Source organism: Candoia aspera, chromosome 1 (assembly GCF_035149785.1).
Source record: "Candoia aspera isolate rCanAsp1 chromosome 1, rCanAsp1.hap2, whole genome shotgun sequence".
Classification (NCBI taxonomy): Eukaryota; Metazoa; Chordata; class Lepidosauria; order Squamata; family Boidae; genus Candoia; species Candoia aspera.
The window spans coordinates 155,471,723-155,489,194 of record NC_086153.1 but is presented as its reverse complement, the minus strand read 5'-3'; the positions used below and the strand labels follow the sequence as shown (position 1 = coordinate 155,489,194).

The window sequence follows — 17,472 nt, the reverse complement described above, 5'->3', positions numbered from 1 at the left end:
CTAGAAGTTATTAAATTATTATATTTGTTTCATGTGTAGGCCTTTATAGATGCATTAACACTGCTCTTAAACTAAAAATAATGAAACTTACTTCTTTAATGTGAAGTTGCCCAAATTTGAAATAATTTTTAAAATAAATCATGATCTCCCAGGGAACACCTAGTGACCTGTCATGGAACCCTAGGGTTCCTTGGAACCCTGGTTGAGAAACCTTGCTCTGATGAATAAATAAACAAGTCTAGCCAAAAATTGCATAAGAATTTTGATCTTTTATTTTTCTATGTGGTATTAATTAAGCCTTGTAATTTCTTGTTTGTTTCTCTATACAGGTAGGTAATTCTATGTAACCTCAGTCTTTTATTCCTACCTCATGCTGTGTAGCAAACCAGTTCCATCTTGTGGTCAACCTAGAACATTGCATGTGTTTTTGTAAATTTCTTCTTAAAGTAAACGGGGTTTCATGTGCCATGTCTTTTCTTTTTAAAATTTGATGTTATTTATCTCTTGTGAGATTGGTCTGTGTCCCAAAAGAAGGAGGGAAGGAAGGGCTGTGAAATCCCTACTCGCACACCTTTACGCTATAAAGCGTTATAAATTCATCCTACCCCCCAACCACCAATTTTTACATTTTAATAGCCAGAAAGGCAGCATAAGTTGTAAGCCCTATGTCTCACACAGGTGAGGTGTTCCCTAGAAGATAGGTAGTGATAGCCGGAACTACCAAGCCGCAACAACAAGGTAGGAAATGGGGTCAGATTCTGAAGATGCAGAGGGCTTCTGGGAAAGAGGTTTGAGACCTCCAGCCTTCCATCTTATAGATTCAGCCATGTTGCTACACATTTTTAAGGATATTTATTGGCTTCTCCATATTAACCTATTTTTCCTTCAGGAAAACTGTGGACCTTGTAGATGGGGCTGTGTCATTTTATCTTTATAGCACCCCTGAGAGTTATGCTAAAATAAGAAATAGTGACTTGCTTGAAGCCACTTAGTAAACATTAAGTCAAGTGTTGATTTCAATATTGTCCTGAGTTTCTTTAATCCAGACTTGAGCTATAGTCATTATACTCTCCCACATGATCACCTTGATTATCTCGAGCATAGTCTCGTGCTTAATCAGTGTTTCCAACTATCCTTTAAAGAAAGCATCTATCCTAGCTGCTTCTTCAAGGCACCTGCAGTTGATATGGTTCCTAGCTTTAGGAAATGTTCTCCTCTTTCTGCCCAGATACAACTTCTTCCTTCCTTCCAATCTGAAATTGGGAAGCATGTTCCTTCTGAGAAGGAGTTGTGACATGTTACGAACAAATGGTAGCTTAGTCTAAGAAAGACAGAAACTACCCCTATAAATATCCCAGTCTCTTGTTCACCACAATTTCCATTCACTAGAGTAAGGGGAATGGACTTGAATATTGTAGATTCTCCTACGAATGTAAATATGAAGATAAAAACTAACAAAAACTAATACAGAGTAAAGAAAACAAAGAAAGAGAGAAAAAGACAAAGGTGCAGAAAGAAAAGATAAAAAGAAATAGAAGCTTCCAATTTTCTTTGCAGCAAATACAAGTATGATTACAAAGTTATCTCTTACTCTATGGTTACAAAAAAAGCTCACTTTATCTATTATCTACTTTTTTTCTAAACATCAAAACCAGAAGTCATAAGTGCATTTTTTTTTGTTCCATGCAAAAAGTCTATAAAGGGTGTCCAGTCAACCATAAATGTAGATATTGTCTTTTCTCTAATCAGGGAAGTCAATTTAGCAATCTCTGCAAGTTCCATCTTCTTCACCAGCCATTCCTCTATTGTGGGTAGTGTCGAGCCTTTCCACTTTTGAGCATATAATGGTCTTGCTGCAAGTGTCATATATAAAAACAAAGATCCATGACTTTTTTCTAGCTGTCTGTCCATTAGTCCCAAAAGAAAAGCCTCTGGTTTCAATTGTACATTAGTCTTTAAAATCTTTTGAATTGGTGTATGTATTTCTATCCTTTTTTTTTTCTTGGTTTTTTTACACCAAACAAGATAAAATGTCCCCTCATGTTGTTTGCATATCTGATTCTCCTACCAATCTTGATTAGAGAGTTTATGAGCCATCAAAATGTAGAAGGACAAAACAAGAATCCAACTATAATTTCTTGTCCACCGTAAACAAGAGCCTTTTAAGCAAGGTGCTTGTTCTCGATTGATTTCTAGATGAGTTCATAGCATGCCATAAATTCTGTTGTTCCCCAACTCTGCAAGACTCCTGTAAGCTGGTCTGTTTCCCAGATTTCACATGGGTTCATCAAAATGGCATGAAGATAAACTTATTTTGTTGCGTGAAGATAAACTTATTTTGTTGCGTTGAAGAAGACATAGAATTTAAACATAATAAAAACAAAAGTGTCCCTGCATAATGTCTGGGTATGTTTCAGAATTTTGGGATTATCCTTGGGTTTTAAAGCCTTTTTTTTTTAATTCGTTGAAAAGTCCATGGAACATGGGGAAATTAAATACACAAATTTTATCTAGTGGTTAAGGCAACAGGCTAGAAACCAGGAGTCTGTGAGTTCTAGTCCTCCCTTAGGCATGAAAGCCAGCTGGGTGACCTTGGGCCAGTCCCTCTCTTTCAGCCCAACTCACCTGACAGGGTGGTTGTTGTGGGGAAAATAGAAGGAGGAATGAGAAATAAGTATGTTCCCCGCCTTGAGTTATAAAAATAATAAAGGCGGGATGGAAAATAAATGAATAAAACAATTAGCCTATGGAACTTCTTGATCCTTGAAAACCACTGGGTTACCAGCATTTCTAATAAAAATGGAGGAAATGTATTAAATATTCTCCACCAATGGAAATGGCTATATTCACTTTTTTTTTTCATCGCATCATATATAAGCACTTCAGTTCAGAAGTGATTGAATTCTGTTTAGCTTTCTATATGGCAGTTCTGCATTATTTTGCTTTAGCAATTCAATTTTTACCATGCATTTCCTTATTAAACACTTCTTTAGTATTCCTTAGGAAGTCTATATTGATGCCCATAGTCCTTAATTTTTTTAATTTCAGTGAAAGCAATAGTTTCAAATCATTTTCTTCCTGTGTAATGGGTTTGTGCTTTGAGATTACTTCTTGAAACTTGTTTTAGACAACTTTATGTTTGATATATTTAATTGTATTACTAGTATTTAATAGTAAAACTTCAGTGTATTTTGTTTCAGGCTGCCACCGTTAAGGAAATGCTGACGGAAGATGAATGCCCATCTGATGTTGATTTCAATGATCCATACTTTGCTGAGGAACTTGGGAAAGCAGGTTAGATGTCAGCCTTTCTATCCTGCATTGATAAAGATGATACAGTACATGTCACGTACTTTATGCAAGAAGCTCTGACAAAAGCAGTCACTCGGTGCTCTTTTGGCAGCTTTGTATCGGTTATATGTGTAAAAAAAGGTCTGTTTAATCATTCTTTGCTAATTAAAAGCAGGAATGAGAACAGAAAAAACAAATGGACCATTTTTGCAATGGAAGTTGAAACAGCAGAATTCTCTCGTTTTGTGTGTTGCTACTGTTGCCATTGATGATGTGAAATTGCTGGAATGGGATGGAATGAGTAAATTATATCATATCAGAAGAGAAGAAAATCTCAAGTGAAATGTGATCATATTCCAAAATTGCTTACAGTATGGCGACAGAGCAAATTCAGCACAACTGCAAAACGGTGCCCAATCTGTGTTGATGAAACTGTTAATAGAATTTAAAAGGTGTAGCCAGCAAGATTCTTTACCCTTTGGGGATGGTATCCTTCCATTTTATCTTCCAGAAGCTGCTTTCAAACTGGCTCCTGATTTCAAAAGTAATTTGTCTTGCCAGGAAGTTGCTTGCTATATAAAATAATGCCAAGACCTATACATTAGAGAAATCGTGCAGCACTCTACATTGTGCTGTTTTTATGTTTTTAAATATTGAAACCTACCAATTAAGCAATGTAGGTAGATCCTGCGTTTGCTTTTTCATTTGTAGCACAGGATGGACTCTGGGTGGGATTCAGCAAAATCAGAACAAGAACAGGGTACACACACAATCATATATAACTACTAAAATCAAAAAGTCTAATTCATTATAGGTACCATCCAGTTAAACTAATCTAAGGGTGAAATGCCCACTGGGACAACACTGCTTTAGCTGGATTTAGAAACATCTTTAGATTAGGGGCTGTCCATACCTCCATGGAGATAATGTTCCATGAAATGGGGGCCACCACTGAGAAGGTCTCTCTTCTGGCCCACACACAACAAACCTGGTGAAGGAGAGGTACCTGCAACAGGCTCTTTTCAAACGACCAGACTAGATGGGGCAGATTTGATTTTGGAAGCCTGATGTTGCCTGATGTATACATAACGTGTATTGCAGAGGGCTTTATAGGTGATAACTGGTACTTTGAATTGGGCCTGGACGCCATTGGGCAACCAGTGATTTCAGAATAAATAGGCTTATAAATCAGAGCTTACAGAAACGAAAGAGGAAAGAATTATATTTGATAATTATTATCTTATTTATGTTTTTAAAATGTGATTGAAGTTTAGATGTTTTTATTATTGCTTTTATTGTAAACCACCCAGAGTCCCCCATAGGGGAAGATGGGAGGTAATATAAATTTAATAAATAAATAAATAAAAATAAAATAAAATAAAGAGAGGAGTCAGATTGTTTTGCATAGTTAATGTATTTGGCTTTCTAGCATACCAAACAAAAGTCTGCAAGATGATGAATTTACAATTTTTTAGCCTTGGAGACCAAGTCTCTATATATTGGTAGACGTACAGCATTGTGGTTTCAAAAGGTTTTCATATACTTTGGTACAAGAACAAGCGTCCTGAAAGAATTACTTACAGACATTTCCTATGTGCTTGCCAAGAGAGAAAGGAAAAAAGAACAGCGTTTACATAATGTTTACTGCACATGTTATATTTGCCTGTTGTACTTCCTGAAACATGGTTTGAGATTTTTTTCTTGAGTATGTCTAGCACGTACCTCCCCCACTCTCTCACTTTCTCTCTCCCTCTCTCTCTCTTCAAAAGACTTTTTCTTTAGCTGTAGAGTCTTTGTGAGATCTATATTTGTGCACACTAAAAATCTCAGAAATAAAAATCTGCTGTTTTGATAAATTTTATTCATTTAAAATATTTTAGACCTCTCTTTATAGCAGGAGTCCTGTGCTTTGAGGAAAATAATCTCTGACTAAACTTTTTTCCATGAAGATGATTTGAATTATGTCTTACTTTCCTCAGATAAATTTTATTATGTTTTTAAAGCTGGCATTTCAGAAAGTTTTCTATTGTCTCTGGAGACCATTACTTATGTGTGTTTTAATAATTACATTTATTTCTGCTTATTACCAGGTTTGAATAAAACATTAAAGAAAGGAGAAGTTGTTAAGGAAAAAGAAGTTGATGCTGAAAAGCAGAAGGTAGGAGTCACTTTGAAGAAATACTCCAGTTAGATATAATAATGAGTACTTTTAACAGTACATGTGCTGTCCAGGATGAACGGAACTGGCATTTTGTTCATAAAATGCCGTTACCTCAAATGTGAAGACAAGCAATTACATCCTCAAGTCTGAAAATAGCAGTGAGACCATCCACGCTCTTTGAGACACACAATCACTTTCAGGAATTAACCAAAGTGTTTCTTTTATTATTGCCTTTTTTAAAAATGGCACTTATATCTTTGTCTCAGTTTAGAAATCTCAGAGTGTCTCATGTGGGTCTTTCCCATCCATGCGGTGACAAGATTGGTACAAATGTTGGTTTTCGCAGTGCTGAAGGATTAGCTGTGAAGCCTTACTTCTGGAGAATGCCAGAGATAGGGAATGCTGAGCAAGCAAGTCTAAAGAATATCAGAGTCCAAACATGATGTGTTTTCATTTTCACTGTTGCCATTTGGTCCTGTTTTGCTGAAGAATCAAATGAAAAGGAATGGTTGGGGAGAGGAGCTGCTTGAAATCTCTGAAGAGAGAAATAGGGACTCTTCCTCTTTCTGCTGTCCTGATCCTGGTCTAAACTGTAGGAGAGAGGAGGCAGAGGCCAACACCCAGCCCCCTTTTTTAAAACCGAACTCTGTTTTTACTGCTAAAGTTCTTTGAGAAAAATCAGTATGTAAACTACTAGTGCATACCACAGTTCATACTACTTTGTGTGTTTATTAATTTATGTATGTGGCTACTTGGCTTTGTGTTGATAAGATCAATGATGTGGTGCACATCATCTTCAGAAGGTTAGTATATGTTAATATCACTTCCCCGATGTGCTTTACAGTTGATGAAACAAAAAGCAGCTTATGTTGTATGAAATAAAAATGATCACTAATTAAAATGACTGTTAATGGAAATTAGTGGCTGGGGAAACCTAATGCAAAAAGAGAATTTATTCCTTACTCTTTAGAAAAGAAAGGAGATTGAGGTTTCACTGGAAGAAAGGATCCCACTTTCTGCAATGGACCTCCTGTATTAGCCAGTATAGCAAGTCTTGTTGACAATAAATAATAGGATGACTTTTTCAGAAACTCAGCTTTCTTCCTTCTCATTTCTCAAATGTCAATATTTGCAACGTGTTCCAAGGATTTGCCATGTAATCTGAATCAGTTTAAACATCACCAGCATCCATGTGAAAGGCAATGGAAAAACATTTCCTCGGAGACCTTCCACATAATGTCATGTTGTTGCACATGTTTGGAACAATACACAGCAGGTTTGAAATGTCTGCTATTGACTCCTGGTGATTTGAGGAAAAACTCCGTATTATTTTCTTGCAGCACTATGGAAGTAGTTTGCTACTGTCTTTTTCCAGAGTGTTTGTTTTTTCAAGAACCCAGTGTAGCTTGCAATCCTAGCATTTCCTCCCTCCCATCAAAACAGTAATGAATCCTTGGTTAGCTGTTTAGGTCCAGCCAAGGTTTGCTAGATTCTCTTTGTAGCGATGGAACATACATTTTTATCTACTTTTTTAGGTAGGATATACTTTTTTATGTTTCAAAAAGGTGATTGTCTGAAATTAGAACATTTTGACTCTGGAATATTTTGAACGTACCTGAAAGCACATTTGGATCTACTGTGTGCAAAGCAAATACTTTGATTTGTAGATGTAGATGTAGATGTAACTATATGCCATTTTCAAATTGCTAAAAAGATTAGCTGCTTGTTTTTCCTGTTAAAGTCATGGAAATTAATAAGACCTTGCTTACTGACTGATAGAAGGAAAAATAACCTAAAATACAGTGTGGAAAAATAGATGGTTTCAACTAGAATTCCAGTAGTATAACTGTTGCCAAGAACACTTCCACATCTCTGGCAAGTATTCAGGTTGGGAATGGCTTCTTCAGAGTAGGAGCTTATATCCCACTGATGTAACTAAAACATTGGGCTCAAAGTGTGCAAGTACTCACAGTCTTCTTGCATGCTGCGCCATATGTTTGAATCTATATATTTGGAGAATATGACACCAACTATTAAAATTCGGGCAGTCTGGAGCATACAATGAGAATATGTTGTTAAGAGATTCTTAGTGTGGTCAGTATTTGAGTTAGACTCTGCTTGGAAGTTTAAGACATGCTAAAGTGTTCAAAGGAAGGATGGGTTAAAAGCATAACAGATAAATCACAGAGATTAGAATCCTTAATCTAGTCTTATTGCAGTGAGGGTGATGCTCTTAATTGCTTTTTCTTTCCCTTTTATAATAAAGTGCTCTTATTCTTGCCAATAAAAATGTTTTGTAAACATATCAGCAGTTGTGGTTGTTCCCATAGTGCATTAACAGCTCAGTCTTTAGCTGAGAGCTGGAAACATCTGGAATCCACATTATCTGAAGTGTGGTGCAAACAGCCTGTCTGTTCTGATTGTAATAGGCTGAAATGGCTCTGCTGCTGATGGAGGAGGAGGATGAGGATGAAAGGAGACACTTCAATTATGACAAGATAGTAGAACAGCAGAACCTGAGCAAAAAGAAACAAAAGCTGCTAATGAAAAAGAAGGAACTGCTGACAGATGACTTCCAGGTAACGCTATGGGCTTCCCTTTTCTGAACTCTAGTAAACATGTGAATCATTTTGAATTAATGTAGACTGATAGCCACAGGACCATTAACATGAAAATATATTTTACTATTATCATTCCTATTGCTTTGATAAATTGCCACATTTCACTTAAGCCCCAAGTAAGCTTTTACTCCTGTAATCCTAGCTGGGCATAATATGAAGGAAAGGTAAATATTCTTCTTTTGCCATTGTGTTTTTATGAATATACTGTATATCATGCCGTAGAATGTAGATAAGTGGGATAAAAGGAGGCAGCATTGGTGATGATGGTGGTGGTGGTGGTGGTGATATTTTTATCCCACCTTTTTTATATATAACTCAAGGCGGTGAACATACCCAATACGCCTTCCTCCTCCTATTTTCCCCACAGCAACAACCCTGTGAGGTGGGTTGGGCTTAGAGAGAGGGACTAGCCCAAAGTCACCCGGCCAGCTTTCATGCCTAAGGCGGGACTAGATCTAGATCTCACCGTCTCCTGGTTTCTAGGTCAGCTTCTTAATCACTACACCAAACTGGCTCTCTGTAACAGCATATAAACAATTGATCTAAACTTTGCAGTTCAGGTGAAATGTTATTCAGTCACTGGCCTATAAGAGGAACTCCATCATCTTTAATTAGTAACCCACATGTTTGTAATTATGGAAGACAGATCCAAGTTTGACATTTTTCTCCACTTTAGTTGTTGTTCTCATCCACTTTGATTTTGTCAGTCTAAATATATAGCCACAGAAATCTTTACATGCCTATATGCCCTTTCCTGCAATCCGTCCCTCTGATGATACCTTGCTTATTTCCATAGTACCAATCTTACTCATTTAAGAAAGAGTTGTCTTACATTTTCTACCTGAAAATGTATTTTTGAAAAATATTTTCATCACCCATTTAAGGTTGTCTCACATAAGTAGTTTCCAAGAATATTGCATGGACAATAGATCCATTGGATTATGCATGCCACCTTTGGTTCAAGTCTCCACACTGTTTCCATCTTAGCAAAAGGAATATGTCTTTATAAAAAAGACTATAGAAATTGAAGTATATGTCAGTTTTTTGCATAAGATGTATACTAGTATTTTAGGAAGGTTTGCTGCTTGATACAGTAGTGAATAGTTCTGCTGGTATCTGGAAAAGAAGAGGAATACAGGTGATATATGGACTAGAGTTTCAATTCTAGAGTTTATGGAACATGGCTTCTCTGCCTTTTCCGGGACCATTTCAGATCAGCTCTTGCTCTATGGAATAGGGGAATACAGATTGATTGAAAAAGCTGCTCTTCATGTGTTCCCAGGAGAGCAACATGAGCTTGTTTCTATATTGTTCTTGTGTAAGAAGACCCAGAAGAAATAGTAAGAAGGTGAAAAGAGGGACCAAACCCGGAATCACTCAGATTGGGTTGGGTGCTCAGCTAATGACCAGTAAAATTCGCTTAACGACAGCAAGGGGAATTGCCAGGATTGCCTTTGCTAACCGATGCAGTCATGTGACATCTCACTTTATGACCGCATCACTTAGCATTGGAAATTCAGTCCCAATTACCGTTGTTAAGCGAGGACTACCTGTATTGTAAGATATATGGTCTCTCAGCATATTTTCAGCCTGTGTATTTAACATGCCTGAGAATTGCTCTCTCAGTCCAAAGGCTGTTGTATGTCCTCTTAAGCAACATCTATCTTGCATGATGTAGTTACAATTTTCTCCTCATTTTTCTTTTGGCAAGTAAATTTTCCTTTATTGCTGTTCCCAGGTAAATGTTGCTGATGCCAGATTTCAAGCCATGTATACTTCACATTTGTTTAATTTGGATCCTTCCGATCCAAACTTTAAGAAAACAAAAGCAGTGCAAAAGATTTTGGAGGAGAAAGCTCGCCGAAGGCAGCAGGGGTCAACTGAGGCAAAGGGGGAGCAGGACATTATGGCAGAGAAGAAATGTGTTGCCAAAAAACCTCTAGATCCTGCATTGTCGATGCTAATCAAATCTGTCAAGAATAAAACAGAACAATTTCAAGCAAGGAAGAAACAGAAAGTTAAGTAAGTTGACTGAAGAGTTTGAAGATGAAGTGGACTTTCAAAGAAAACACATTTTATTTTAAGATAAACATTGGTCCTTGAACCTTTCTTCACCTTTTCTTCCAGTTCAAGCTTAAATGCTTATAAAAATCTTGCCAGAGGAATTGCAAATGAAGCTATCCTAAAAGTAATGTAACTTATTGGGGTTATATTAAAAAATGAGATTGCTTTCATAACATGAGCTGGGATTGGCTCTTGAACATTTTTAAATGGGGAAAAGTGTTTTGGATATCTGCAATCATATTAATAAAATGGATTAAATAGAAAACATGTGACTGTTATTACTGTGACTAGCATTGAATAGTAACACATTGCTTAAAGTCATGAGACTTTTTTGTTTTAAATTCAATTCTACTCAAAAACTTTCGAAGATGTATTGCGCTATTGAAGATCGTTCTAGTTTTCTGAATGTCACAGCAGTTCTTGGTTTACACAAAAAATTTAGAAGTTAACTATCTGATAAGCTATATGCATTCCTGAATTGCTGTACAATTCAGGTCTTTGGTTAATCGTTAATGCACAGATTATACCTGCAGAATATATTCTGTTGTAATTTTACAGGACTTGGTGAATGGCTCACGATGCAGACTAAAATCAATGTTCTCCCAGATTTCGATAGTCAGTATTTCCTTTCTGGGAATTGCTAGATGCATATCTGCATAGAAGACTTGATTGTCTTAATTGGTTACTCAGTCCAGTAATAGGATTGAATTTATGAAATAGGCTTGACTGCCAAGCAAAAAGTACAAGCAATGACATCCTCTGACTATTTTCGGAACAAATTAGTGGCAACTGCTATTTTCAGGTTTTTATGGAACAGGTTGCTCTCCATACTGGTTGAAGTATTCTCTCTTCCCTTTTTATGCCCAGGAGTCATAAGTGGGGAGTGCTCTTGTCTGGAGGGCATGCTTACTTTTACTGCAGCTAAACAAAACTAGGATTCTCTAGGGAGTTTGGGCTAGGTCTTCTGTGATATTTGATCCATTCTGAAACGATACAGATTCAACATCTTACAATTTGGGACTGAACTCGGTATGATACTCAATGTGCCTTTAGCTGTCATACCAACATTTAAAAACAAGTGAGTTTAGGTGGACCTACCTTTCATTTGATCTGCAGCACATGGAGATGGGAGGCTGACCCCTTTTCTTCTTTCCCCATCTCAAATGAACGTGAATATTCTGTCCTTACTTTATTTATTTTGGCTGTACTGAATGTATGTGTGTATATCCATGTAGCCTCAGAAGAGAGAGAGGAACAGGATAAATAGCTATAATACATGATTTGGCTTGAAGTGCATGCTAAAATCGCACCTTTTACAACACACAGCTGATTGCTTGGATATTTCATTCTAAAAGCATTGGCTTATGGAAACTCCTGGGGAAGATTCAATCGTTTGGATCTGAAATATGAGCATACTGGAGGAACCACAGATATTTGGACTTGGCCAACCTGGGACTTACTTGGAAGATTTTCATGGCAGAGTTTCTACCTTCTTCATTTTGAGGAAATGCATAAAATACACTTGGCTTACAATCTATCTGCCATAAAAATAGTTTGCATTCCCAAGAGCATTTAAGATTATTGTTCGAAGTCCCACTCTCTCACACTATTGATTTCTTTGCTGTCGTCCTTTATTAAATACACAATCAAACTAACAATCAACAATGATAAAAGAACAATTATAACAATGCAAGTTGTCAAAAACCTGAGAAAAGTAATATCCTAGAAAAGTAATATGTTGAATTAAAGTATTTATTATTGTTTATCTAAAAGTCAGTCCTGCTAGGGCCAGAAATCTCTGTCTTGAAAACCTATTCCAAATTTTAGGTCCTATAATTGGGTAAGAGGATCCATCTGATGTTCATTGACAGGTAGAGTATAATTTTTGGGGAGAATTTTCTGAAATGCTCTGTTCACAGAGTATTTGAGGCTTTAAAAGAGGAATGATAGCTTGTAGACTCTCAGATATTGCTAACTTCAGCTCCCAGCAAATCACACCTTTAACTGGGTTGGCTGACATGCTGGGAACTGGCCACAACTTTCCCACCCCCTCTTTAAAGCTAGATTGACCCCTTTAAACATGCCAAGAAACAAGACTACTTTTCCATGTAATTCGCTAACTTATCTTTATAAGTAAAAATTCTAGAATAATTTACTGTAATATAAACATAAGCATAGATTTCATGAGAGCCAGTCAGGTACACTGGTTAAGGCACCAGGCTAGAGACTGGGACTTGTCCAGGCAGTTGTCAGGAGTCAACACTGACTCAAAGGCACAAAAGAGAGAGAGAGAAGATTTCACCATGGCTGATGACTCAATTCTCCTGGCCTTGGTGAGCCTGCTAGATGTATGTCAGCCTTCCCCAAATGTGTTGCCCTCTAGATATATAAAGCTCAGCTCCTAAAATATTCAACAATGATTATGCTGGCTGAAGAATTCTGGGAGCTGAAGTCATACATTCAGAGAATACCCAGTTTAGAGGAGGCAGAGCTAGAGTTTAATGGGCAACTTGCAGGCCAATCCTTGTTCTCCGTTCTTACAATATTTTATTTTTAATCTAGTCTTCAATTGGACAGTCCTTAGAGGAATGGTGGAATTTGGAATTTCTGGGTACTTCTGCAAAATGGCTGATGCTGGCTATTAACAAATAGTTGCTGGGGATATATAGCCAGTTATGTTTATTAAGGTCTATGTCTTTGGATCTCTGCCTAGTCATTGATTTTAAAGAAAGTTTCAGTTGTCCCTTCTACCGCACACCTTTTGCATAATGCTTCGTACTACTTCCATGCACCTTTGTCCCCTTTTTGGGTTGTTGGGCATACTTTGAAACAAAGCACTAAGTTGCAACCACACGTCATTTTCATTTTCTAAGAAAGTTTTGGAGCCAATTTGGGGCCTGGAGGCATTCTTGGAAAGAAATATAATGCTCCAAATTGAAGTCTATATATCTAAAGGCTGAGTGGCTGCTTTGCAATATGCCAGCTTTCTACTTCTTTAATTAAAATATTTTGTTTTAATATAAAAAGCCTGGTGGTGCCAAGAGATGTCTCTGCTGGCACATGGCAGCCAATGGATATCCTGCACACCATATATCTAATGTCCCATAAAGTTGATGGATTTATGTTGCTGTCTCATTGGTTGAGTGTACCTTTAAAAATGCTGTGAGGACTAGAAGCATCAAGAACTTTCCTACTATCTAATTAGACTAGTTTATAAATGATCTATGTCCTTGAATCTCTGCTTCCTAGTCCAAGTCTGAGGAATAGTTTGGGTGAAGCCTGACAAAAAAGTTTCTTTCTGTAATCCTAGCTATTACTATCACTAGATTTACTCAAGAGCAGATGTCTCCTTCTGACCATCTAGGGTTTTCATACCCCTAGTCCTGCAGGTATCATACAAGTAACATTTTCTGGATGAGTTGTCATTCTGAAGAACTAGAAGGTACATGAAGAATTTCTGGTCCAATAGGCCCTACTCAGGATCATAATGAGCTGATCTGGTGAGTTATAAATGAGCAGTAAATCGTAAGTTATTTCATTCATCATGTTATACAGTGGAGATTGCACATGTATTCTCCTTGAGGACTAGAATAATATCTTGAGGCTGTGGGGGGAAAAGTGTTCTGCTTTAAGCAGCAAATATTTCTACTTGTCATTATATTTTGGAAGAAAATTATCAAATCTCAACCTACAGCTTGCTTCAATGCTTGCTTTCTTTTTCCTTACCCAGAGTGTAGCTATAGTTGAAATCAAGATGGATGCAGAAAATAAGAGAAATGGCAAGTGTCCAAATTTTCCTTTTCCCACTCTACTGTATTTAGTTTAGCTTGTCCGTCTGCTGCTAGAGAATCAATATGTCATAATGGCTTTAGAGTTGCTGTGATAGGTTCAATTCAGTTGTCAGTGCTTCGTTTTGCTGTGCGGGAAACCCTTTCTGAAGGATTTTGGCATTGGGTTCTACTTACTTTAAAAATGATATCATATATTAACCTAATAGAATTGGAAATGAAATGCCTAGCAAAACTAAGCAGCATCTCAGCCCCATGTTTGCTCTGATGTTATGTTAGTCTGGTACACATTTGTTTATTCCAACAGAAACTTGGCTTGAAAAAAATGAAAGGTAGCACACTGAATGGTGTCCGGGGAGAAAGAAGTTTGAGTGAATCATGCAAAAATTATCCTTCTCTCTCACTCTCAGAAATCAGACTGAATGTCCCACCTTAGTCTTCACAAAATATTGCAGGATTACAGATCTTCCTCTCACTACTGTATGGAAATGATTTTCACATTCTTCTTTTAAGAGAATTCACTTTGCTTATTATAAAAATCCTGTTTATTTTACATGGATAGTCTGTAATTGTTCAGAAGTACTGTGCTAGATCTCATTGTTGGTATAATCACTTCTAACAGGCACCAGCATTGCACTAGCTACATCTATTTGCACTATATATTAAAAATCGATTGCCTCTTCTAAGGAGATGTCAGTAACTGATGGTCCTTGGAGATTTTAACTTGTCTCCAAGAAGCACTGAGTCTGGGGCAGCTCAGGGGTTCATGGCCATCATGCCAACCATGGACCTGTCCCAAATTATCGAGGACCTGATACAAACTGGAGGTCACACTCTAGATCTGGTTTTGTCTCAGGGCAGTTGCAATGTGATCTGAAGGTGGAGGACATCATCAGTCTTTTGTCATGGTCAAGTCATTCTGTACCTCCCGACCCCTGGCTAAATAAGAAGACCCTTGCACAGGTACAGCTTGTGCAGCAGCTATATGCATTCCTGAGAGGTCCTCCTCACAGTTCTTCATACTTTGGTCGCTTCAAAGTTGGACTATTTCAATTTACTCTGCATGGGGTTGTCCTTGGAAGCTTCAGCTGGTCCAGAATGCAACACAAGCAATGATGGACAAGCCTCACTATACCCATATAATAGGCCTTCTATGTGAGCTGCACTGTTAGCCAGTTGGCTTCTGGGTGCAATTTAAGGTATTGGTTGTTACTTATAAAGCCCTACATGGCATAGGGCCTACCTAACTGAAGTACCATCTACCTCCCATAATGTCTGCCTATCTGTGGTGGTCTCTCATGAAGGATACACAGGCTGCAAGTTTTCTCAGGATGAGAGCTTGTGGTCTCTCATGAAGAATGTAGGAAGAATGCACAGACACAACTTCCTCGGGATGAGAGCTTGTGGTCTCTCATGAAGAATATACACGACACACAGTTTCTTGGGATGAGAGCCCCGATTCAAGCCGTAAGCTCTCTTTTATTATTCTCCCAGTTAAGCAAGTGCACTAAAACAGTAATTCACATAGCAGAAGGCTGATTGGTCTAAATAGCAATGCATACCTCATGTAACCCCCGATAGCCTCCTGGCACAGCTCAAGTTACAGCTCCTGTTGCCTTGTGAGGAAAGTTTTTGCTACAACCTTATCCACTATGGAAGTTCAAGGAAGGTTCAATGTAAATAAGCATCTCGCACAGCTGTCGTGGTTTGCCAACCAACAACATAGCATACAATGCTCTCTACACCTATCCTGTGTGTTCTGACAGGATTGGTTTACTTAGGTCCCCTCAATCAAACAATGTCACCTGGTGGAACCTAGAAGGCAAGCCATCTCTGTTAGGGCACTTGCCCTTTGGAACAATATTCCCTAGAGATCCACATGGCTCCCACCTTGCCCATCTTTAAGTACTCTTTAAAAACCTGGCTTTTCCTGCAGGCCTTGGGTTAGATGGGTGGATGGGCCCATGCATTGTGAGGAAATTGGCAAGGGATTTTTGCTCCCTGAATGATCACTGTTTTTATTACTGTGGTTGTTTTGTCCTGCATTGTTTTAATTCTGTAAAGTTGACCAGAGTCATCTGGAATGGGGCGGCAAGCAAATGCAAACAAACAAATAATAGCAATGCATCTCACAATAATGGGAGGACTATGGCCAGCTGCCATTCCCTCAGCTATTCATCTACCTCATTCAACGGCAGCTTCAAATCCCCAATCAGTCGCTCACTCATTCATTTAAGGTCACCTTTCAACTGGCCTTGGCCTGGCTAATCATTTCAACAGAAGAATCCTTCCAGTAAAGGATGGTCCTCCAATAGAGGACTATCCTGTAAAGGAGGGTGCAGGACCAGAGTGCCAAATTTTGCCTGTCCCCAAGAAAAGCAGAGTAATGATGAAGTGAAAAGTAGCTTTATGCCATTTTCAGCTTGTTTTTCACGTTTGGAAGCTTTCCTGTTCTTCAAACTCTCTCACCGAATCTTGTTTGCAACCAAGTACTTCAAAGCTTCATCAGCCCTGCTTTAGCTCAGTTGTGCTACCAATTGTGAGGACAGCTCTGAAGGCCTGTGGGTATCCAAATTGGGCCTTCATTAAATCTAAGTCTACCCCTAGACCCAAAACAATAGCAGACAGGGCTGAGACCCAGTGTGAACGGAAGAACCTGGTCATTCCTTACTTGGCCAGCATGTCAGAAAGGATAAAATGGATATTTGGAAAACACCACATACCTGTATTTTTCAAACCCACTAACACACTGAGACAGAGGCTTGTATACCCTAAAGATCCAACACCGAAACCTAAGAGGAGCAACGTAGTATATGCAATCCAGTGTAGTGAGGAGTGTTCTGAGCTCTACATCGGAGAAACCAAACAGCCTTTACACAAGAGGATGGCCCAACACAGGAGGAGCAACACCACAGGACCAGAATCAGCAGTTTACCTTCATCTAAAAGAAAAAGGACACTCATTTGAGGACAACCATATTCACATTTTGGACAGAGAAGATAGGTGTTTTGAGAGAGGGGTTAAGGAATCCATTCATGCCAAAGTGGAAAATCCTTCCCTCAGTAGAGGGGGAGGCCTCAGACACAACTTGTCCCCCATTTTTCATGCTGCGCTTTCATCAATCCCCAGGAAGATTAAGACCACCAGGAAGGCCACTCTTAACGATCCACTTGGGGATGAACAAAGGATCCAGGAGTAAGACATCCCCAAGACAATCCACACCTCCATGGCGCAATTAACAGCCATTCAGGTGTAGGGCCAATGCAGCCACCTTGGAAGACATATATTGGGTCCCCTCACCAACCTTTGCCCAGACCGAAGAAGCTGCTTAGACAAGTAGTGAAACGTTTCAACCAAAAAGAAAGAAATCCAGTTGCCATGACTCAACCTACAGACAATTCCACCTGGATGACTGAGAATCTTCATCTACATATTGTGCTACCAAGTTAACCAACTTTTGGCAAAGACAGAAAAAAAATTCTTTAACGGGAAGCTGTGCTTCTGTTCCCCTGCTGCTGTACTCATAAAGAAGTGGATTCTTATTTGT

At 38.3% G+C, this 17,472-nt stretch overlaps 1 protein-coding gene across 1 annotated transcript in view; it reads left to right on the top strand.

The window, feature by feature from the left end:
• Positions 1 to 10,402, top strand: part of ESF1 (ESF1 nucleolar pre-rRNA processing protein homolog) — a 37,225-nt gene extending 26,823 nt beyond the window's left edge. The window contains exons 11-14 of the mRNA XM_063316352.1: positions 3,201 to 3,294; positions 5,382 to 5,449; positions 7,882 to 8,031; positions 9,812 to 10,402. Coding sequence (XP_063172422.1) covers positions 3,201 to 3,294; positions 5,382 to 5,449; positions 7,882 to 8,031; positions 9,812 to 10,099 — 600 coding nt within the window. The 3' untranslated portion in view covers positions 10,100 to 10,402. The remainder of the gene's footprint in view (positions 1 to 3,200; positions 3,295 to 5,381; positions 5,450 to 7,881; positions 8,032 to 9,811) is intronic.
• Positions 10,403 to 17,472: the final 7,070 nt, after the last annotated feature.